The sequence below is a fragment of the Neolamprologus brichardi genome, chromosome 11, assembly GCF_056152115.1.
Source record: "Neolamprologus brichardi isolate AB-2024 chromosome 11, ASM5615211v1, whole genome shotgun sequence".
Classification (NCBI taxonomy): Eukaryota; Metazoa; Chordata; class Actinopteri; order Cichliformes; family Cichlidae; genus Neolamprologus; species Neolamprologus brichardi.
In genome coordinates this window covers 9106483-9131733 of record NC_142114.1, presented here as the reverse complement: position 1 = coordinate 9131733, position 25251 = coordinate 9106483, and the positions used below count along the sequence as shown (strand labels likewise).

The 25251-nt window shown below is 41.3% G+C and overlaps 1 protein-coding gene across 1 annotated transcript in view; it reads right to left on the bottom strand.

The window, feature by feature from the left end:
• Positions 1–721: 721 nt before the first annotated feature.
• The window catches only part of znf407 (zinc finger protein 407), a 154475-nt gene continuing 129945 nt past the window's right edge, over positions 722–25251 (bottom strand). The window contains exon 10 of the mRNA XM_006794878.3: positions 722–2359. Coding sequence (XP_006794941.2) covers positions 1506–2359 — 854 coding nt within the window. The 3' untranslated portion in view covers positions 722–1505. The remainder of the gene's footprint in view (positions 2360–25251) is intronic.

Here is a 25251-nt window from a genome sequence, read left to right as displayed (position 1 = left end):
GCGAGCTTATAAATGCAACATGAGGCTGGGAGCAGGAGACAAAGACAGGCTGAAAGGCAGACAGGTGTTATGTGAAATTACAGGCTCCCTTCTCTCTGTGTGGCTGTGGATTTCACCGCTCTTTCACTTCTCCCTGGCCTCACCTCTCTCAACATCCATCTGTAATGCTCTCATTTTTCCTGCCCACTCCTCCACCACTTTCTCCCTCTCAGCCCACCTTCTTGCTCTGCTCGCGCAGCGCGTGTGTGTTAAAGGGATGATCTTTTGATGCCCTCAGTGTGTACGAGTGCTTTCTCTCTACTTTCAGTGGTTGGCCATTGTGTTTGCAGCCGTCACACCGCTCTCCCACTCACTCCATCAGAAACCAGGCTTGTGTAGGGGCCTAAATGAATATTGATTCTCCCTCCAGTGCTGAATAGTGCTGGGGGGGGGGAAGGGAAAAAATGCAATGAACAGAATGGGCCTGATGGGGGGACGAGATGAGAGGATGGCGATTAGGATGATGGTGATCATGATGACGATAATGATAATGGTGATGATAATGACGGTGTTAGTGATCAGAAAGCTTGATGGGAACCATCAGTTGATGCATGTATGTGCATGTCGCCTGTACGATGCTGCTGCACTGTATGCACGATAGCATCGTGCTGATGACATAACTATCAACAGCGCTAACTGCCAAGAAAACAAATGTGGGCACACTTGTTAAAAATTAGGCTCAATCTTTATTGTCAAAAATGAAACTGCACTCATGTTTTGTTTTTTTAAACAGGCCTTCCACACAATGAAGGACTGTCAAAAATCTAAAACGTATAATTGTCATTGCTTTACTTTTCGCTACACAGAAAATATGTATAAGGTCCATTTGGGAATTCATTCGTCGTATTACTGATTTGGAACTAATAGTACACACACAAAGGATTTGAAGAAAAGGAAAAGATTGCTCGCACAAATTAAACCACTGCGTTATCAAAAGAAAAAAAAAACATCTATTTTGCTACAGAAAAACTTTAGGTTGCAACATAAATGTACCACAAAGAAATCAAAAAGCAAGAAAAAAAACTGTTAGCTCTGTTATAAATGAAAAGATAGACTTTCTTTATAATAACTTGTTTAACTCTTAGCACATTAGAAGCATTGTAAAAATATTTCATGACAATGTGTACTCATTCATTTCCTTAAGTTGCATTAATTAATTAAAGCAGTCTTGGCGGCTGTGTGGATTGCAGGTTAGCTCACTTAGCACCAAAACCTTTTTTCCTTTACTGTCGCTTTGAATAAACGATGTTTAACCTGAGTTCAGTGTAGCCCAAGAGAAGATGGTAGAAGTGATGTACGAAGTGAATGAAGCAGGGTGAAATTAAACAGAGACAATGCAGAACACAACATCTGGGCTAACGTGACCTTTAACATAGCTAAACGGGGGAAGTGAAATAAAATGCCCAATGTGCATCTTTCAGGGATGTCTCTCTCGTCTACCCTTCCAGGACAATACTGCGAGCTGCTCAATCCAGGTACACCACTATCTCTTCTCCTGTCTGCTGCTCCGCCTGGTGCACCTCCCCGTCACCTGTCCCGGCCTCTCCATACACTTCTCCCTCCACCTGTAAGGTGCAGTTGTCCAGCTCAGTCACAATGTAGTGCGTGCCCTCATCATTGACGATGACCTGGGTCAGGCCTTCCTTCATCATCTGGGACGCGGCGAGTTGCAGCACTTCCTGCATGTCCTCCTGGCCGGTCCCCTGGATGACCTGCACCTGCTCCTCCCCCTCCTGCTTCGCCTCCCCCTGCACTTCACTCTGCACAGCCTCAGCTATCTCTGGGGTCAAGACCTCATGAACGATGGCTGCCTCTCCTTGTATTTCCTCCTGATGGCCCATTTCACTGACTGCGCTGAGCAGAGCATCAAGAGCTGTGGAGGACTCTGAGACAATGTGACTTTGTCCAGCAGCAGCTGCGACTGCTACCCCTCCTCTGGCCACAGCCTGAAACTCCTTTCTGGCCTCCCCTGACTCTAGGACCACGTACTGGGTGCTGCCTCCGGCCAGGTGGGCTCCTGCGGATGCCACTTCCCTGCCCGAGGCTATGACTTGTCCGTCTTCAGTGATGTGGAGCACCTCGGCCACCTGGCCGGCCATGGCCAGCGTCTGCAGGGTGGCAGCGGCTGACTCCTCGAGGGTCTGGTCGATAGCCACCTCTCCGTCACCATAGCCCTGGATGATGATGACCTGTTGGATCTCGTCATGGCCCGGTAACTCAGAAGAGTCTTTCCTGTGCAAAGGGGAGCCCATATCCTCTGCTTCCACAAATGTAGCCCCCTGGCCTTTCAGACGACACTCAAAGGACTTGGAAACGATACCTGGGAAACACAGTGATGCATTTCTTATTAGTTAATATATTTGTTATAAGCAGCCACATAAAGAAGCTCCATTTACCAGACTGCTAGAAATTAAAGAAGGAAAAAGGTGTCTGAGAGTGACTGCAACCTTCCTGTCATTCTAGCAGCCAGTATGACACAAAGGATCTTTTTGAGGCCCAATCACAGCATAAAAACACGAAAGTCATTTAGTGGCTAGATGGACAGGATCTCATTTAAAAGTGGTAAATGAGGAGTGCCAATTACTGTCTGTACCACACATGGCAATGCATATATTATTCTTTCTTTCCTATGTGTGTGTGCATCCATCACTGTGTAAAAAAAAGAGAGAGAGGAAAACTACATGGAAAGTTGACATAAAAGGTGATGTAACACTTCACGTATTTGTGTCACTTAATGCATGAAAGGAGACAGAATATGGAGATATTCTTCTGGCGGGAGAGTGCGGTGAGATACGGCTGGTGCTAATTGAGCCACACTGTGCCCTCTCAGATCACAGGTTGCCATGGCGTTTCCAAGGTGATAGGAACAGTGTTAGAAATGCCATTGTTTAAACAGCGCCTGGCTTAGACACTTGTAGACTAATCTATGCAGAAAAATGGGAATTTGAGAGAGTGAAAAAGGGACTCTCACACCTAGGTTGCTGAGTGCAGATGAACTTACTGTAAAATAACTGTAAAATAAAACCAAACAAACATACATTGTCATTTCAAATGTACATTGGTTTTACAAACCCCATAGGAAAGACTTTCCTAACTTCTTAGGAAATAAAACTGTCCTTTTTTTCTTCTTCTTCCTTTCTTTCTTTCTTTCTTTCTAAAGTTTCTAAAATGTTAACATTGGAGGTACAAGGTTTACACCCAAGGGCAACACACAAGATCATACAGATCTCACAGTACATAAAGGAAAAAACTCATCAATCATTGATATTCCTATCTACAGCTAACATTTAATGTCCTCCACTCACAGGGTGGACAATGTGATCAGAAAGTCAGAGTTATGCCGCAAACAGCTTCTGACCCAACGGTGCCACGTCCTCCTCAAACACGACCAGAGACACATTCGTTTTAACTCCCACACTTACTAGTCAAATAGAAAATGACCATTCATTCTTTGGTGACAGCAAAACAGATAATACTGCAAAGGTGCTTTTGGAATAAACAACATTTTACACAGCTGTAGGTGAATGAAAGGAGACAGAAAACTCTTTATGTGTTACAACTGCTTCTGACAAAAGAGTGAACTATTAAGGCTTAGATGGATAGAGCAGAAAATTCTACTTGGAGGCGGCAAAGTTAAAGATTTTTAATACAGTCTGGCCTTTTCTAGCAACTAAGTAGCAACCTCAAGGGCAAAAGAAATTTACTCATTCTAAAAAAGCCACTTGAGAATGGCCCCAGAATTGTCTGAAGCAAGGCTTACGTGGCCAGTCGAGGACCTGCAGCGTGCTTTGGTTTCAGTTTTTAGTCCTGAAGGTTGCTGCTTGGTTGCCAAAAATATATCCAGATATTGTTAAAACTCCCAACTTCATAGAAGAAATTGTTTAGAGCCTGGTCTCTGCAGCTGTAGCTACTAGCTTTCTGTAAGACCTTGCCACAAGTTGCTTAAACCAAACCAAAGTGTATTTAGAGTCTTGCTGCCTTTTTGAGTATTTTTAATTGTTCAACAAGTAACACAGCTTTCTGTGTCACTCAGCGCACCACCGACAAATCTGAGAAATCTGAGCTCCAATTAGAAATTGTGAAATTCTAGTAAACAAGTGTTTGTTTCTTAGCATTAATTATCAAGTGTCTCTTTTTTGGATAGACAGGTTTGCTAGCGTTAGCGGATAACTTAGTGCTTCACCCTTTTTTTAAGGGTCAACTATATGGTCACGTCTGGCTCTGGTGGCAACCAAAAATACTAAAATCAAGGCTTTAAAACAGACAATAAACCATGGCTAAGTGGATCTTTTATATATAGTCTATTCTGGCAACACAGCTTTGATTAAGGCTTTATTATTATTAATAACCTTAGCTTTGCTGTAAGCTGTAAGATTTATGCAGAATGCTAATGACATGACAATGAATTAAAAAATGACTCTACACATAAAAGAAGAAAAGAAACTCATAATAGAGGACTGAAGAGGTAGTGTAACAGTTGAAGTGTAGATGGACAAGGTGATTCTCTTTAAATCAAGATGTTTCCTCTCCACGTGGAATGGTAACTTTAATGAAGAGGGCAATCAGACTGCAGCTTTGTTAAGAGGGAGCAGCACCCTTCTTTTAGAAGGATATATAGTATACATTGTGCATTACAGCTTAAATACTCATAAGTAGAGTGTTCAACTCCCTGATTCTAACCTTCTTTATTCAGTCTCTTCTCTCATGTTTGAAGTGTCTTTCTAAATCTACCCTATACATCGATCTCATTACATATGCAGGTAAAGCTAACACTATGCATTTGTTTAAGGGCAAAACACGAAAAAAAAAGAAAAAATTATTGTGGCACTGCAGCACAGAGGCAACAAGTCTCTGTAGTAAATATCAATTCAGGCCCTGCTATTTGTAACCCAAGTGACAAGCGCTGTAGTTAGTGTGTGGAAGGAGTCAGTACTGTCAAAGGCAGCCAGAAGAAGGTGGCATTTTGAGCAGCAGAGGTTAGCTATTTACACAGAGCTACAGGGCCAGTGCTAACTGCCTACACCAAAATGCTTCGAGCTGAGAGGTCGGCCGGAGAGGACAATAACTCAGTGGCTGTTCAGTTTCTACCACTGCACCATAGAACCTGTTTGTAAGAGTGTGTGTGTGATTTTAGGAGAGAAAAAGCACATTAGTGTAGAAACTAATGAAGCTCGGGTGACTAAAGCTCAGTCTCTGCCAGTTTTTGTGTGAATCTCTAAGTTCACGTGTTGTTTATGTCAGCATTGTGGGTTAAGGTCAGGCTTTACCGATGTGTGTCTCTACCACATGTGCTCCTATTCCTATTTGTCTCTGCGTGTGCTCGCTGTGCTGCAAAAATGTGTTGGTGTTGTGCCGTGGGGGTGGCAAGGCTACGCGTTGCTAGTGTGTGTCACATTAGCCATGGGGTGCTGTCGGCGGGGCCCAGCGGCAGCCCGCTGAGGTTTATGGAGTGTCACTCAGTCGCCGCAGCCGTGAATCAAGTTAATGTTGCAGATCCCATCTCTTCAGTTGTCCTGCGCTCCCGGTGGAAGAACAACATTTGAACAGCGTGATTTGGCCCCGGCGAGAGGCTGATGCCTGTTTAATATGTGTTTTGAGTGTTCTGACTGACTGACTCCTTTAACAGGAAGAAGGAGAGAGGATGAGAGAAAGAGAGAGAGGTGCAGGCTGCTTTATTGGCTGTGATCTGAAACAAGATGGAGGCTCCCTGAGAAGAATAAAAGAACGGGAGGAGGAAAAGGATGCACAGACAGGTGATGATGTCGCTCTCATTTCCAAAACGAAAGAAACAAAAAAAACCTTGAGGTATGCTTTTAATGCTGATAATGAATTTGTACAGGGGATATAACACTGTATTTGAGGAAGCACTTTACTTCTTATATCAGATGACAGGGGTGATGGTGCTTTTACTGAACTATCAGATGACTAGTTTATAGAAGAATTTGCAAAGCAAACAGAAATATGGAAGAATCAGCGAGAAGAGCGCAGAGAACAACATGATACATGTATGAAAAATATGATCAGTATTAAATCAAAGGCCAATTTTCTAGTTTTCTTTCCAATTAATACCAGAGAGCACACGGGATTGCCGGCACAACTACTTTTTGGGATCAGACCTGGCTGCACTGCTAGAATAGACTCATGCTCCCGAAAACTACCTGATAAAATTTGGTCTACTGCTAAGAAGCAACAGCACAATTTACAGGAAGTTATTTTAATGCCTGCTATTGTTCACTGTTTGATTAACTGTTGGAGCATGATCAGAAAATAATCCAAGGAGAACACAACCGTGTGCACTGTATGGGGAGAAAAGTGCTGCAAAGGACTCTGGTCTCAGAACATGATAACTTCATATGAAATGAAACGCTACTGGAATTAAACATAACCTTATTCTGCTTGGGGGCTCCTCTGGAACCACTTCAATGACCATTTGGTGACCCTCAGACCTCAGTTTGATAACCATTCAGTGACACTTTGTTCTAGACACTATTCTGTGTGTAAGCATCAGTGCAGAAGCCTCACACACACAGTGTGTGGTACAGATGTGATTATTGATCAGCGGATCAATGTGCTGGCCAGCGGTGGGGGCCCAGGGGCTCTAAGTGGCATTACTTTAGCTCGGAGAGGCCGCCAAGGGAACGGTCAGACAGCACTTACCAGCAGTTAGAGAAATTAACCTTAACACCGAGACACCAGCACACACACAATCAATTACACTCATGGTAACACAGGTCAGGGTGCTGTGAATATAAGCTTACTCGCACATACACATGTAATCAGGGGAGAGCACAGTGTGAGTCTTGTTATATTCATCAGGACGTCGCAGTAGTCAGAATCCTTAACTCAAATTTGTACCCCTCACTTTAACCTGGAAGTAACCCAGAGCAAGTCCTGAGTGGTTGCTGACAGTACAGAAGACAAAGAAATCAACCTGAATAGACACCACAGCGAGCAAAGTCAATTATACGGTTTCAAACTATAACACAAGAAAGGGAAAAAAAGGCTCACCAAATCAATTACAAGGTCAATAACAGGACCATGAAAAGGGCAGCTTATTTTTGGAATTTTGCACAAAACCCTTTACAATCCTTTTACCAGCCGATTACCTTCAATTATAGATATGAAGCCAGCGCCTTAAAATGATGGAGACCCCTAAACCTGACACACATGTGGCTGTTATTTGTGGAGGGATTTTTACAGATGAAGTGGTTTGTGAGTGTGTATGTGTGTCCGTTTGTGTCAGAAGCCTTTGAAGGTGACACTGTTAAGTAGATAAAGCATCACTTCTGGGTGGATCCAGGTCACCGAGGATGGCCAGCATATGACGATGTTTAGAGTGTGTCTGCATGGATGTCTGTGCACATATGACTATTTTAATGCATATAAATGTATATTTGTGCGTACTCTATTTATTTTGGCTACATGATGGCAACATTTCTGTATTATCCCTACATACATTCATCCCCTCTATTCTTAAGTACTATGACTCTTCAACTCCCTGTTGGAAACTCTTTGAATTTGGCCAAAACACTCAAAGATGAAGGGATTAAATTTTAATGGTTAAAGGTCACGGAAATGTGACTTCATTAAACCGTGGCACTATATAACGAACTCACCCACTATGAATCACTTACTGGTCCTTAAAACCCTAATCTTAAAGCTTGAATTTGAAACCGAGACACCGCACGCTCATACAGTAGCATTATGACAGTTACAAGCAGGCCTGTCCTAAGGCACATCCTACGTTATCTTCCTTTTTTCTATTTTTGCTGGAAATCACAATTTACAGCATTAACATCATGTTTTTTAATAATAATATTTACTTTGATAATATATAAAGTATGCAGTAGGCTCATTTTCCCTTAGACGTCTTCATATTCTGATTTCATTTTACAACCAGAGGAGTCGACCCCTGCTGGTCATTAGAGACAATGCAGCTTTAAAGAAGATATGTTCATCCTTTATATACAGTCCATGCACAAAAGATGTTTGGCTTTAACTCAAGAATCCATAAATCCTTTAAATATAGATATATTTCACACAGAAATCTAGTAGACATGGCATGGTGGTTATATCATTTTTTTGTAAAACATATTTCATGCCATTGTATGCACGTGCATTTTCCTTGTTTACATTTTTTAAAATGCATTTCAATATATTTAATCTTAATTTAAAAAAAAAACACACATATGCTACTTTTGTCTTGAGTTTTATACTTTCTGAATGACTTTATTCACACACGTGTTTCCTATGCATCTCTACATATGGGCAGGTGTGTGTTTGCGTGCCTGAGTGTGTGCGAACAAACTAGCAGGTCAGCCGAGGTCCAGCTAGCGATGACTCTACTTTGTCTGATAGGGACAGCCGCTACTGTCACCTTTACAAATGCTATGAATCAATGCCAAGGAGGGACAGGCCGGCAGACCAAAAAAACAACCAATTATACAGCATCCAGATTGACACTGGGTGGACAGGGCAGAGAGAGAGAGAGATGGGGGCACACTGAACTCACTCCAAGGACGAATAAACACAAGAGAATGAGGCCACAGACTGACAGGGGACCTTCTGGGCTGTAACACCAATACACTGACTTTGAGGGCCAATGTGAATCCATCAGTGACTAGGTGGACCTTAAAGAAAACGTTTAATGCTTTTTCATAATTAATCGTGTCAGAAATGAATGACTACATTGGTATTTACTATTGTATTTTCTCCAGCCCACTAAAGTTTTGTTTTATGTGCTCTCTATTGTGTTCCCTTCTTCCTGTGAAAGGTTAAATGTTTTTTTATAGATTACAGGCTGCTTTTACTTTCATTGTTTTAAATGTTCCCAAACTGAGAGAAGAGCTTAGCTCTGGCAGGAGAGCTGTAAATAACCACAATTTTCCCCTCTGTCTGCCCGTTTTGTCCTGTGGACTATGGAAGGTAAGCAGATCAATCAATCAACAAACATCAAAAATCTGAAAATCATAACTACAGATTTTTGTGAGCTTGCAATTTCAAACAATGGCTTGAAGACAAAAAAAATACCTCAAAACTAAAACAACACAATAAAAACAGAAAAATGTGGATGTTTGCTAATATATTACACTTCTTCCCACACACGCAACAGAACAAACATTCAAATTAGTTGTATTTTCAGAACATATACTAATTGTCAGCCACATATAATCAAGGGCTTGGAATCCACTGTAGAAAAGCTTAAGAGTAGCATAATATGTTTTAACTGATTATAGTTTCAATGAAAAGCATCAAAGTGTTGTCTTATTTTCTCTTAAGAAATTCAAGAAACCGGCCACAATTTTCCAGCATTTTCTTAATTGCTTCTTCAACTGGGGTCGTGGGGGGCTGAATATCCCAGCTGACAGACTGAAAGGCAGGGTACACCCTCGACATGTAACACAGAGAGACAAGCAACCTTAAAAAAAGGGACAAAGCAGCAGATTTGAACCCAGAACTTTCTTGCTGTGAGGCAACATGGCACCACTTTGCCACCCAAGTAGCGACCCCCAGGGCTGAAAAATGAAGCCGGTTGCTTCATTTTCTCTTGTCCCCCCCGCATAACAACTCTATGTGAAGTGTTTTTTAAAGTTTTTTATTCCAAGCTGTTTTGGATTTTGTTAAGACTTAAGCTCCACACTGGATGTGATTTGCTTGTCGCACAGCTCTCTGAAGCTGACATATGGCCACTTGAGGACATTTCAGGTGTTGGTTGTCTAGGTAACCCTCTAATTTAATTTACTAAAACATTATATGTCAGTCATGGTATCCTACACTCTCATTGGTAGTCACCTTATTCACTCGCTTAGAAGAGAAAAGTTTCACTTAGGTCCCGCCCATTTTGCATCACTGGCGGTTTTTCCCACCGTTTGAAGTCACTGAATGTCAGCCACCTGGTGTTTGGTTGCTACGCTGCTGTAGATCACTTTCCAGTGTGGAAGCAGCTTTAGGGGCGGGGATGCTTTGATTGACAGCTGTCACGATACGGGCAGCTGTAAAAGCAGCTGTCTGTCAGGTCTCCCCTCTGCTAACAGACTGAACTGGGCCACATCGCGGTGTTAAAGCACCAGTGCCTTTTGAAGCATTTTTAATTACACTAACTGACAAATAATGTGGTCTGCTGTCAAATACAACCTCACAGTCTGTGCTTCACTTCTGGTAAGTGAAACTTGTATATTTCATTAACTTGTTACTCAGCACCAAACAGTAAACTGGGTCAGTTTCACCCTGTTTATTGATGGAGCTTGCTAACCAAGTTAGCTCCCATTAGCTTTCTTGGTTAGCAATGCTATATGGCGGTTGCACAAACTCCAAATGCAGACTCTAGAAACCAATATTTTGTTTGATTAGGAACACAAGGAACATTTTACACTTTCATGTCTGACATGAAAGTGTAAAATAAATAACCAAAATTATTTTAACTGTAATAACATCTAAAGCACTGAACAATAAAATATACTAGTCGAACAGCTGAGGTTGAAAGGGTTCAAGAGGTGAGAAATACAAATTCACACGCACACACACGCACGCACGCACACACACACACACACACACACACACACACACACACACACACACACACACACACACACACACACACACACACACACACACACACACACACAAACAGAGTATGTGGTCAGAAGAAACACAGGTTGGTGTCCTGCTCTCAGCTCTTTTTCTGCTGACAGAGGATGACCCAGTGTGAGTCTAATCTGCTCCACACTAACTCCATCTACTTCATGTCCCCCATGTGCCCCCGAAGGGAGAGGAGGGAGAGAAACAGAGAGGTGAAAAGTGAAAGAGTAAAAGCAAGAGAAAAAAAAAGAAGACACAGCTTTATCTTTCTATTTCACCATTCAAAGAGCTGTTGGTGTCATGTAGTTAATGAGTTAGTTAACGTCTGGTAAATAAGTGTTTATTTTCAGTTACAAAGTAGGTGTCATTAAATACATTCTTTCGAAACAGGCTAGATTTTTATTTGAGCCACAAAGATTTAAAAGCAAGTGCTAATTATGCTCTTTTATGTGCTATTTTAATTTCGGAAAGAATTTGCAAGAAACTATGGTAACAGTGCTTTGTTTGCACATTTTTCACAAGACAGGAAAAGTCACGTTTGGACACCTGCTTTTAGAAATTACGCGAAAACTGTAAAACATTTAAAAACTTAATGAACCAAAACAGAAGGAAAAAAATGGCCTTACAGAAGAATAAATAAGTAATAAATGACAGTGCTGTCAGTTAATAGGTGACCTGGGCAAGCAGCTATCATTAGATGTTTCAAGAAAAACCGGCACTAATCACTTCCTGGAAGACCAGATGCAGAGGACTTTCAAATTAATAAGTGCAAATATGAAGGTTTCGTTAGCCAATGCAGTTGATGCAGGATGCACTGGCTCACAGGAAAGTCCCTCCACAAGATCAATGGTATGCTTTACATCACAACATGAGCATCATGTACCACAAAACACGGGCTGCTGAGGATTCATCTGGTTGGCTGCAGATGAAAAAAAGAAAAAGAAAAGCAAACGTGTGGGAGGTTGATACAGCCGCACAAAGTGAGGCCTGATCAACCTCAGCAGGGTTGTCAGTGAGAGGGCGTCTGGTGCTGAAAGGCCTGAAACACCTGATGACTGCAGGTTACATCACTGATTATGTGGCCTAGAAAAGCATCAGAAGATACATCATTTCAACTTTAAAAATGAGTAACCAGATATGACTAATGTATTACTTTTCGTTGGAGTGCCGGTTATTTCCCTGATGCTGTAAATCACAGCTATTTGCACTCTGCAGATGAAGGTCAGAAATGATCACAGTGTGATGGCCAGATGCGAGTAGCAAAGAATGAAACAGAATAGAGCGAGGAGGCGCGTAAAGAGCCCAATCCAAGAATCCAAGAGGGGCGGTTGACATATGAAACAATAACAAAGATCATAACACTTTTTCTTTCCCATATTCCCCCTCCTTCCCTCCTCTCGCTCTCCCCCATTAGAACTTCCTTCTATTCCTCTGTCCTGTTTCCTTCTTCTAACTCTCTCTTGCCTTTCTCTCAAAAGCTCTGGAGGTGGACCTTTGATTGCTTCTTTAATTAGCAATGTCAGACGGCTCTGTGGATTTACTGGGGATGTCGAACTTCTGCAGATAATTGCATGCCTTTCCCTTTCTCTTTTGCTACCTCCCTCCCTCCCATCCTCCATCCATCCCTCTGCAGTCCTTTCACTATGTCCCCCTATCTATCCCTCTCACTCACTCTCCTATGATTTAATGATTAATTATGGATGTGAGTTTGAGAATAAAAGCTTTTTCACTAATCAAAATGAAATTTTCCCCCCATTCTGGTAATTACAGTGTGAAGATGATGTTGCTGATGTCTTTTTGTTGCCAAGGCCTGAACTGCGCAGTGATCTGAGGTCCGTCAAGGCGGATGAAGTGAATAATCGCAACATAATGGCTTGCTTCAAAATTTCTAAAATAAACTGGGTGGAGAAATGAAGTCAAAGTGGTCTCGACTGGATTGAGGGAGAAAGGGAATAAACAAAGAGACAGAAGCAGAATGCTTTAGAAAATCTTAGTACAGAGGCCCAGAAAGGGAAACAAAGTGAAGCCTAAATCTTCAAGCTTGACAACAGCCATCAGTCATTCAGGAATTATTGTCTTTGTCCAGAAGCTCTAGTTTAAAAATGCAATTAGAGTTGCAGCTCACAAACATTTTCTTTACCAAACTGCAGAGCATTTAAACTAAGAGTGTGTGAAATGTGGGAAAATAATCAAATATGTCCAAGGTGGTATTATTCATATTTATGTTAGCTGAAAGGATTGGCTGGTTAACTGTCTAAATCAGCGGTCCCCAACCCCCGGGCCTCGGACCCGTACCAGTCCGTGAGTCGTTTGGTACCGGGCCGCGAGAGTTGAGGCTCAGGTGTGAAATGTGAAATGTGTGAAAAGGCCAGTCCGTGAAAATATTGTCGGGCAGAAACCGGTCCGTGGCGCAAAAAAGGTTGGAGACCGCTGGTCTAAATGACAGAAAATGACATAGTAACATCTGTACAAAGATAGTAATCAATTTCAGACAACGCTGCTAAACAATGTAGCAGCTTCTCATTTGTAAGGGTTTGGTGATGGTTTCTTATTACAGTGTGTTCATGTGCAACATCTGATTTAATGGCACAATTACCACCATCAACCAACTTCACAATAATGAAGAAAATTAGTACCAAACAAAATATAGCGTAGATACTGGAAATCAGCTATTGTGACACCAAAAGCACGCAAAGGAGCAACAACACAACGTGTGCTGCAAATAAGCAATGATGGAAATACAGCACATTAGAATTGTATTGCCAATTTCATGAAGTATAATAAGAGAAGCTCAAGCTTGGCAAAGTACCAAAAAACACTGGATCCTGGCAAGTCACAGACCAAGGTGTATCACGATGACAGATTTAAATGAGGAGGAAATTCATACAGTAATGCTTTGCTGAACACAGAGCTGATTTTCACTTTATACAAACAGTCCAGTGGCATGTCATCTTTGGTTGAAGTAACAGTTTAGCCACCTTCTTATTTACTAGAACATCACTGATGCCAGCTAATTCAAAGCCTGGCCATCCACACAGTATATCCACAGAAAATATAGTATGACAAGCCCTTATTGTTCCCCATTCAGTGACTCATACGCGACCACAACACACACTCTCAGGCACACAGGTCTGTTTAGCTTAGTTTCCGATCCTCCCTGCCATATTTACTGGGTATTTACCTAACAGAGGCAGGCTGGAGATATTTATCGTCCTGATGGCTCTATATATAGGGCTGAGGAGCTCGGTGAGAGGAGAGGCAGGCGCAGTGGGAGGTTGCTTCTCTAATCTCCATCTCCAGGCTGACAGGCCTGAGAAGGCCCTAATGAATGGCTCTTTTCATCTACACGCCTGTGTGTATGTGACAGTATAAATATTTAGCAATATTGGAGTCAGCTCGTGATTTTACACAGATGGAGTGATTGATGGCTCAGCCCCCCTGACGCATGCCAAAGACCATCCTGGAGATGTTATATAAACCACCACAGCCTCTCTCTCCCTCCATCATCATCTCCATCTCGTTCGCTCTCTATCTTTCACACTGCCTCCTCTGCTCTCCGCCTCCTTCCCAGCTTGTCTTCTCGCTGTCGATCCGCCCTCTGTGGCTCTGCCAATTTGCTTCACTGTTGAATTTCTATCATACGCTGTGCTGTCTCTATGGAAGTAAGACAGGCTAAATCAGAGGAAAACAACCTGACAGGGAGAAAGCCTGGTATTGACACGTTACAGCATAAACCAGTTTAGTATTTTAAACTTTACAACAATTATTTCTCACGTGTTAAGAACTTTCTCTGAGAACTTTAAGCATTTAGCAAAATATTTAGTGAGTTTACAAAATGATGCATTAAAGAGACACATTAAAAATGGTGTATATAGGCTCTGTAGACCAACTCCAAATACTTTGTATGTGAACTGCAAGACAAAATGAATTATTTTCTATATTCACATAAAGGTGCATAAACAGTATATATGTATGCACAAACATACAGAAATACATGCACACCATGCTGTCATTGGTGTCAGAGAGAACCAGACCAGAGCTACTTTGTTTGAGCAATGTACACATTCTGTTGCCAGCATGCTACTGCAACTCTATGCAGAACCAGTCTGTGTATGTATGTGTGTGTGTGTGTGTGTGTGTGTGTGTGTGGATGTGGATGTAGCTTGTTTCAGCTATACTTCTGAGGACTGACTCAGGTTAAAGTTGGTTAGGGTTATATGTGTAGTGGTCTTGATAAGGTTAACTATATCTCTTTAGGGAATTAATGCATACAAACCTTATGCATTTGATTACTTGTGTGTGTGCGTAACTGTGTTGTGCTTTTTTGTGTACTACACCTTCTGCATAGCCTCTGCATAGCCAATTAAACTAAAATGCAAGAACAAAATCCCAAAGCAAATATATGAGGACTTTAAGGGGGGATGTTGAAGATGTATTAACCTTGTAATTGCCTGTGTAAAATATGCTCCTCTGGTAATGAAATTTCCTGCTTTAATTTGGAAAAATTGGGGAAATATCACCCCCCCTCTCTTTTTTTTTTTTTTACCGTGTGTTTTCTCATTTAATTGCATTTAAAACTTCAACTTCAAACACCCCCACTGCTTTTATGCGAAGAAGGACCAGCGCTGGAATCGCCACATCTATTAATCTAACTGTCCTTTATCGGAATTAGCATTCAAATGTGATCGGTTCCACAGCTCCTTCGCCACCACTTGTAATTCCAACAAAATCCACTCCTATGCAATAACTACAGTGCCCTTCAAGACCACAGCCACCTCCCCTTTGCTTTGAGAAGTATTGATTTTTATTTGTACGGTAATGAGAACAATTAGTCTTTTTCCTGCCCTCCTTCATCTATCACCTCCGAGTTCCTGTCGCTCTGCCAACCGGCCGGCCTCTGCCTCTAAACCCAGCTGGAGGTCCGTTCACCGGGCAGAGGACAACGCTGTACCTCCTCTGCATAGGAAATGCAACAAGGAGTGATAATGAAGGACATAGCACTCTTCCCATGCTACTGAGGCCTAAAAGTAAACATTTGTATAAAACTAGTTTGAGCTTCGTGAAGTATACTTCATGTGTCTTTGCCAGGGTTTGATTGCCAGGGTCTTTTAAATTATTATGTGAATTTAAAGAAAAAGGCAAATAAAGTAGCAGTTAAGTTTGCACGCCATTTGAATATGACAATTTAATATTTAAAGGAACAGCTGGGATTAACTCTTAAGCAAGATACAATGTAATGATGACAAAAGTATCTCATAAGAATAAATTCATTATTAATCAGTGTTACAATAAAACAGAAATAAATTGTATCCTATCTATCATATTGGATGTCTTATCTCTAATTTTATTAAAAGGCCTATATCTAGCCCATCTATTCGCCCGACTCTAATTGATGCAGTTAGAAGAAATTACCAAACTCTGAGCCCAGCGTGGCTGGTGTTAACATGTATCATAAAATGTGAAAACATAATAAAACACCTACATCTATCCATTAGGAATGCTTTAATTTCCGCAGTGGCAGGCGAGTGGCAGGCAGGACTGACTGCCTACCAGCAATCAGAGGCTTTAGCCTCTATAAACTGCCTGATCGACAGGGTGATTTGTGACTGACTGACTGAATAAGTGGCTAGCTGCTTTCAACGTGTAGCAGCTTGTGCCTGTATACAAGCGAGTGTGTACATGTGTGTGCGTATCGTGACGTCAGGTCCTATTTCAGCCATGGCTGGTGAGGGATGAAGCATCTGAAAGAGTCCATTTCTCTTGCCGCGCTGCCTGAGCCTTACTTACCCTAATGATGTATAATAGCCTGCAACTACACTTAACCTGAGCATTACTGTGGCAAAGACTGAGTGGAAGAGGCACATGCACACACATAAACACACACGCGCGCACATCCACAAACACACACAGAGGTCTAGTTTTTCTCAGAATGCTGTTTACCAAAGTCTGCGAGGGTTTGAAACAACCTGGCACGTTGAGAAATGAAAGACTCGTAAATCGCACTCCATCAAATCAAATCAAATCTTAAGATGTACATTAACATCGACAGCTGTATCCTCGCTTTCTCTCTGATCCCTCACTCACACTTCACTCTGCTGCTGACTCATTCTGTAGCTATAAGCTAAACGATACAGGCAGTTAGCATGCCGCATCTGTTGTCTCTTAATTAAACTCATTTTCCTGGATGCCTGTGTATGTTCATACATACAATATGGAATCTAGCCCTCTAACCCCTTTAGCATTCATTAGGCAGATGAGAGCTAGTTCGACACTAAAAGTGAATGAATGAATGTATGTGTGTGAGCGTGTGTGTGTGAGTGCGTGCAAGACAGGTTGGAGACAGTGGAGAGACAGTAAATGACAGTGTCACGTGAGGCGGCTACTGTATGAAACCTCAGATCTAATCAATAGGAGTGAGGAGGACGCCAGGCGCCAGCCAGAGGGTCACCACTCATCACTCAGGTCAGTGGTGAACACACCCATGCGTGCACGTACACACGCGTAGACACACGCACGGGGAGGGCATCGCATGGAGCGCATTACTAGATAGGACTATGAGGCAGTAGAAGATGGGTCAGAGAGAGGTTGAAGCACATAGCAACAGAGGGGGAGCAGGATCGATGAGAGAGATTGAAGGAGCTCCGTAATACCAGAGGAGTCACGGATGTCCAGAATACAGCTAAGCAGCGCTAGAGACAGGTCAGGAGGGTTAAAACAGCCTGAGACCGCAGGGAGGAGGCATCGACAGGCCATAAAAGAGGTGAGGGAAGAGCGGAACCGACTGATTTTGATGCTCAATGTGGCTGAATGTGAATCGCGGCCTCTGCAGAGTTCAGACAAGATGATTCTGATCAAAATGTTGCAGCTGTAAAATAGCAGGTTTACTAACACGACAACTACAGCAGGCTTTTAGCAACATCTACAACAGGGGACAGCCTGCTAAGCTGTGGGAGCACGACCAAAAGTGGGGCAGCAGAGGACCGCACCAGAATGTGTGTACTTTGTGTGTGTGTGTGTGTGTGTGGGCACACAGTGTGCTCTGCAGTAAAGAGACACCGAGAGACGGACTAGGCACGGTGGCATTTAGCCCTGTTCTATAATGACACTGAAAACTGGGGAGGAGACACAGGCACTGTTATTGAATTATTGAAGGTGCACAGTGAGGTATAAATCTGCCATGGAGATGCCACACTGTTCTAACAAACACACACACACACACACACACACTCACAGAGGCCGCAGACACACAGTCAGGCTGGTGTGACGACTGCAAGCTTTGACTTGCTGACCTTGAGGTTGTTAAAACAAGCTCTCCGTCAGCTTTTCTGCAAAATATGTTTACCTCGTAAGAGGGAACGAGAGAGAGAGAGAGAGAAGAGGAGAAGGAGAAAGGGAGAGAGTGAAAGTGTGTATGCGCTGTACTGACATTGCCGGAATAAACACGGCTACTCTATCAATTCTTCCGAATTTGTGAGGCAGAATAAAAAACATGAAGACACCACAGAGGCAGACATATAAAGTAACTACTTCTAGTTCTAGGCAAGCTTTGGTCAGCTTTTACTACACAGTGCCACCAAGATTGAGAGAAGAGATTAAGCTCTCAAGACCACAAACAAACATTCCAATCCAGTGAAACCAAAGCACGTACACAGCTGATATATTTATATATATATTTATGTACATATACACACACCTGTAGTGAATGCAGCCTGGAAACCCTACATCAGCCACCAATTACTGATGTTTATCTCTTAAATAAAAAGAGACAGAGTAATGCTACATGCATGAAGACATCCCTGTATGTGATAATTCCCATTTCTTCCTCCCAGCGGAAAGATTTTTAACGCGAGCACAAACACATTTTTATTCCCATTATTATTTCTTTATCTCTGTACAGATAGTGTTTCACAGCTCAGCTGCTTCCCACCCTGAGCACACGAAACACAGGCTTTCCGAAGAATCGTAGATATGATGCGCTGTACATGTGCACGAAAGAACCATACGACTGCAGAACACTGTAAAATGTTTTTAAATGTGCCTTTACTTTTTGCAATTTGTGCTCACACAAGCATGCTTTTGCATGTATGGGCACGTGTGTCCTACCTGAGCTGTGTAGCCAAGGGGGGCACCTCTTCTTATTAACATCATCAGTCTGCATCATTACTAGGCTGCCTGAGTTGGGCAGCAGGTGCTATGAGAGTGCCAGGGTTACAAACGACCACGGGATTGCTCTCGGAACACACACACACACACGCAGGCTGCAAACCCGCCTTTCAAATCCCCAAAAGGGATGTGGGGTGTCTGTGTCTATCTGTTATCCACTGGGTTAGCGCTCGGTGTCTGGCCAGGTTTTCACTGGGGGCGACGGACTCCATCCATTCTCCTGACAACAGACTAGTGATACACAGCGGAGACTGGGAGAAACTCAGCTCACAGCAAGGGAGGGTCCGAAAGTCAAAATAAATATATATGTACGTGCACAAGAGACAATGCAAAGACAAAACTAAAGAAAACAAAACGTAGTAAAAACATTTGTACAAGTCAGAGAACTAAGTTAGAGTGATCTTGCTCTTGTGGCTAAAATAAAGGTATCTTTATGAATAACTGCAATGTTGTAGTTTGCTTGTTTACTTACAGGGTGGACTAGTGAGAGTCAGGTTTACCTAAAGGTTTATCCAAACTACAAACAATCATATGTATTTCTGGTTATGTGACAGTTTTGCTTCAGGAGATTTCTGTTCTGATACCAAATCCTCTGGAGGAACTATGTGGCACCTAACATATTCTTCCCAGAAAACTGTGGGTGTTCTGAGAAGGTCACAACAGAAGGTGGCACAGCAAAATTTATCTGCATGTATTTGTGAAATATTTGGCATTTGAAGACTGGGCTACTTGGTGAACTATTATAGCTGGTAAGATTAAGGCATACTAGCCAACTAACAAGATGCCGCTTGTTGATTATAATAGTTCATGTGCATTTGTATGTTATTATTTGTCTGTTCTTGTACTGTGCTTCTGTTCATTTGACTGTACATACCTTCTATTAAAAAAACAACAGCAAAAAAGTTTTTCACACGAAAAAAAGTTCAATCAAGTCAACTTGCTAACTGTCTGCAACCTGTCAGTTTCTAGCACTTAGGTTGCTAACTAGACAGTGAGTTCTCAGTTTATTCTACTGACTACTTTGTACCAATTACCTCATAACGGTCTTAAAAATTTGTTAATTCTCTGACAAGCTTCAAAAAGTAAATGAAACACAGTGCATAACAAATAGTGTCTTCTCTTTTCCAGTTCCTTGGAAATTAGCTGTTGTTTAAATCTGTAGCTCTGAAAGTTCTGAAATACGAAACAAAGTCAAATCTGGGTAATTTCTGGTTGAATGGCAGCACAGCTGACATGGTGTGTATATATCTTTGTCTGTTCTACTTAATGATCCGTCTGTTTAGACTTAATTAAAATACACATGTGGAGAACATTTATATAGACATACAATTTATTTCCTGTTTGAGTTTGGACTCTTTCATTGTTGTGCCAACTTTCAATATAAGTAGCAAAACCTGAAACCATTTGCTAATAACCACATCAATCTTTTCACTACATTAAATAATGCTCACATTAATGATCATAATTTGATTAATGCATTTCTAGTTCCTACAGTCCTTGTGTTGAAGTATCCTTGAGCAACATACTGGACTGAGGTGCCCCCAATACATCCATCATATAGATGAAAGCACTATATGAATGTGACTGTGTATGATTTTAGGTGAATGACACTTGTAGTAATAAATGCTTATTTACTTTACTACTTAAATTGTGCACTATTTAAGTACCAGTCCATTTACCAATAAAGCAATTCCTCTGTTTTTCCACTAGGGCTGTCAAACAATTCTTCTGCTCACTTAACTTATATTATTTTTCTGCAAAAAGGTCCTAACAATGCTTAGAAAGGTAATGAGAGCATTGGCTAAGTATTACAACATGGACGAGTGAAATGTGTTTTACTTTCATTTTCATATCTGCAACTTGTTTGAAATTATATCTGTATACCATACAAAGTTGATTTATATATAAAGTAATCCTTTAGCACTAAAACAAACATGTGTAGCATCATATTATATTATGCAGAAATAATACAAATATTTATGTTGATATCTACCGAGGATGGTTGCTTAATGAGTCTTGCTCTAACTTACGATGTGACTGTAAAAAAATCTTTCAGTAAGGGTTGGGGTTCAGTGCATTTCAGCTTACATAAAAGCATCAGATGGCAACGTCGATTTGTATCAAGTTTTAGAAATCATAATAGAGTAAAATAGATACAATTACCTATGTGAACACACAGTGGTGCACACTCACCAACTCAGATGTAACAAAACAAACACATGGACATTCCCTAAATGTGAGCATGGTCAATAGACAAGAGTTTGCATATCGACAGATGGATATCTATACCAATAAAGTTAATGCTGATAAAATGCTCCATGTTATTGTGGCGCGTAACCAGAGAATGATCATAAAAGCTATAAGAATGGGAAGTGGCCTGTTTCTCAGGCGCCTCTATGGCACCACCCATGACACCAAAGATGTGTCAAAGACAACAGACACTCAATACAGTGCTGCAGTGCTCTACCCTACCAACTATTATGGATTAGGCAGCCAGCATGTGTTCTATTAAGATGTACACATTGATCTGGCATTGACAAACCATTTCATATTAGCCATGGTTTGCTCTTTAAGGCATCAAGGGCAATCAGATACACTGTACAGCATCGGGCTAAATTTAACCTCCTATCAATCCAAATGTGATACACTCAAAGTCATCCTGCTTTAATCACTCACGAGGGTCACTTTCAACTAAATCTCAAACTCTGAATTAATTGAAAAGGAAAAAAAAATCCAACTTATTTTGATTATTTAATAACAGGATTGAAATTAGATTAACAGGCTGAGGTGGAAAAATCAGTTTTCTTGATTGTACAATTTACTGATAAATTCCTTAACCATGAGTGGAGATAGGTATATGTCTGTGAATAAATCAGGTTTTGAACAATGTTGATTTAAGTACAATTCAATAAAAAAAGAGAATGGGGACTGGCTGGGGGTGGACCAAACAAAATGATAAATAAATAACAGAGTCACAACAGGGCAAAAATTGTATTTGGTTCTCTAATATAGAAGCTGCAGCAGAAATTAATGTCCCTGGTTAGTTAGTTCTGTTAATTGGGCGTGCAAAATTAAAATGTTAACATCACTGCTAGCTGGAAATGCAGAGAAGGCCCCTCCAGCTCTATTTGACCTAACAGAGCGTGTTTCTTCCCCTTCCTTCTCTTCCTGCTTCAAGTGTCTCCAAAACTAATAAAAAACCCCTCACAAATCCCCCCATGAAGCCCCCCATATGAACTGTCACATTAATAACACTGCACTCGTATTCAAATTTTCTGTCGAAAAGCTAAAGAAAGATTGAATGCCCCGCCGTCGCGCGGCCAAAGATTGAAGACGTGTCTCATTGACATTGTTAAAAGTTTATGAAAATATATGAATTCTCAAACGTGGCAGGCCGCCGTGCAGCTCCACTCCCAACACTTCTGTTAGAGACCGCGGCTTTTAATCAAAATGATTGAATACCACAAGTTTGGATTCAGGGATTCTAATAGAGGACGGATAAAGTGTCACGGTCCAGAACTAGAAAAACCACACGGGATCACACATGCATGCATAAAAACCTTTCTACAATTTTTTTTCTTTTCTTTTTTTTTGATAACATATTCCTCACTAGTAGGTCTCTTGTTTTCCTCGGTTACTGAGTGCTTGTGTATTTGCTGTGTGTGCTGACTGCTATGTACAGAGGGTGAGTTTAGTCTTTTGGCTGATATGAAGCTGTATCTGGGGGAAAGAGACATATGGCATCAACATGTACACATACATACTCATACACTTACACACTCATGCACAGACACATGCACATAAAGTGAGCTGAATGTAGAGTAACAGCTGCTGCAAACGTCATGTGTGAAGACTAGCAGAATGACAAGAAGCCGTGTCTTTATGTGTCTGTGTGGTCTGTCGCAGTGTTGCACTGGGAGCACAGAACCAAAGGACCGCACTTTGCATATCAGACTAAGCTACCACACTTTTATATACAACTGTATAACTATTTTTATTCCCACATTTTTGCAATTTTGACATCCCCTGTGGGTAAGTATGCATTCATACATAAAAAATAACTATACCTAAACAAAAGTAGGTATTCAATGAAAAGGAAAAATGTATCTTTTTATTAGATTGAATTATACTCGGGACAAATGCGTCTAAAGCTGTGTCCACAAATCTTTGCTCATCATCGGATAACGCTTGAACTTTTTTTACTTTCCAGCCATATGTCAGTCACTGGTATCCTACACGCTCATTGGTAGTCACTTCAATCAATCCCCTTGAAGTTGAGAAAAGCTCAACTGAATACAAGCGCGCTCATGCTCACAGGGTGCTCACAGATACAAACTACACCCTTTTTGGCTGCTACCTCAAAGCACACTGTGCGCCGTCGATCTTACATGCTGCACAATAATATCCAATATTTAGTATTTACTGTTATATACACATAGATTAGCGCAATGATGTTGTTTATTATATTGCTCTCTTTTTTGCTAGTTTTCTCTTCTTTTTTTTTTCTTTCTCAACAGGTGATCCAGGTGATTGATATATATATATATATATATGTATTTTTTAATCCCCCACCTCTTTTTTTGTGCCCTTTATCACCGTTCCTCTTCCCCGCTGTTTTTCTTTCCCTCCCTCTCTTTCTTTCTCCCTTTCCCTTCCCCCAGTCATGTCTGTCCCGTATGTAACAACTGAAAATAAAATCAAATAAACAATAAAAACAAAGGTCAATCAAATGGACCGATACGGCAAGGCCGGGATGGTCCATTTGGTAAAGTTAATCCGTTGGGCATCATTCTTGGCCTTTAGACAATAGTTCTGATGGCAAACGAATCAAACGGGACAGGCGGAAAAAAAAGAAAGAGAAAAACTCAATGGTGTTTGGACCATCCATTTTTCTTTTCACTCACTGTTGTGGCTTCCTGTGGTCTCTGGTTGCCATGTGGCTGCCAATAACTTCCTATGTGGACACAGCTGAACTACCTAGTATCTGCACAGCAAATGCCCATATCTTTAGGTAGTGATGTTTGCATTTATTTATTTTATGCTCCAGCATAGCTAGCCAAAGACAGACAGGACTTGTTTTGCCTAAGTACCTGCATGTTGCCTCAGATTGCTAGAGGCACAGTGAAATTAGCATTATACCCTAACAAAAATATAAGTTAACTGTCTTTTGCACATTTAGTTAACATATTCTGTTTAGACACTGCTCTCTATTGCTGCACCATCATCTGTATGTATAATAGATTGAGAGATAGGCAGTGTAGGTAGAAAAAGCTTTAGATTGTTTGTTATGTTCTACATAATTAATGTAAATTAGAGTCAGTTACACATTGCCTCTTGCACCCTGATAAACAGGTATTAATTGTATAGCAGTGTTTATTTTACACTGACGGTAATAATTGTCTAAAAAAAACACAATGAGCAATCACTTGTCTCATCTGATTTATATTTGACTGCATTTGAATTCAATTTACCTGACCTACTTTAAGCAAACGATCTTGCATTCTTCAACAGCAGTGAGATATACTTGATCTGATATGCCTGTTTTTGTCTACAGTAAACAACAGCTGTTGAAATCAATGGCTAAGTATAGAATTGGATCTAATGTTGTATTAGCATAATTGCTGTTGATTTGAACCTCTCCTGCATGGTCAAGTGGTTGGGTAAAAAACCGTGATCAGCATCTTGGCTGAGGGGCATGTGTGTACTGTATACATGCACGTGCGCTCTCATACTGCTACAACAGCCAGGTGTTTTTTTCCCTACACACCGCAGGCAGCTGCTCAAACAAAGGGCTTTTAGCGACAACTTATCAATCTCTGCTGTGTTACAACTAGCAGCTGGGTAGAGGGCAGGTTGCGACACACACACAGCCGTTTCCATACATTTGCACATAATACAAGGGAACAAAGATGGGTACAGTAGCTGAAGAGTAGCTAGAAACAAAATGAGGTGAATGAGGACAGACTACTGGGAAGTAACACTGAATTCACAGGAGAGCTTAAAACAGGATTCCCTCTATGACACTGATATTATTTAATATTCAAAGATCAAACAACCCTCACAGCACCATGGTTATATGGAAGAAAAAGCAAGATAATCCACAGAAAGCATTGTTTGTTCTGCATTCATTTTATCAATAATTCTCATGTTTTGTTTTGTGTTTTAAATCCAGTGAATCTCTTCTTTCAAAATGGTGATGCAAAGCCTGATGCTGAAGGTTTTTTCAGTGTTTAGTTAAGCTCAAGCAAAGATGACAAGCAAGTCTTTGGTCAGCAAGACGCATCTACAGGAAATACAAACTGTAACAAAGTTAATGCTACAGTCACACTGGAGAAAACAGTGGTTGGAGATGGTGGTGTGACCACCACCAACTTGCAATCTTCATGCCTTTGAAATACTTGCTTGCATTGAACACAGGTACCAGGACTGTGACCACTACATCAGATTTCGCCATCAAAAGGACTTTACTGC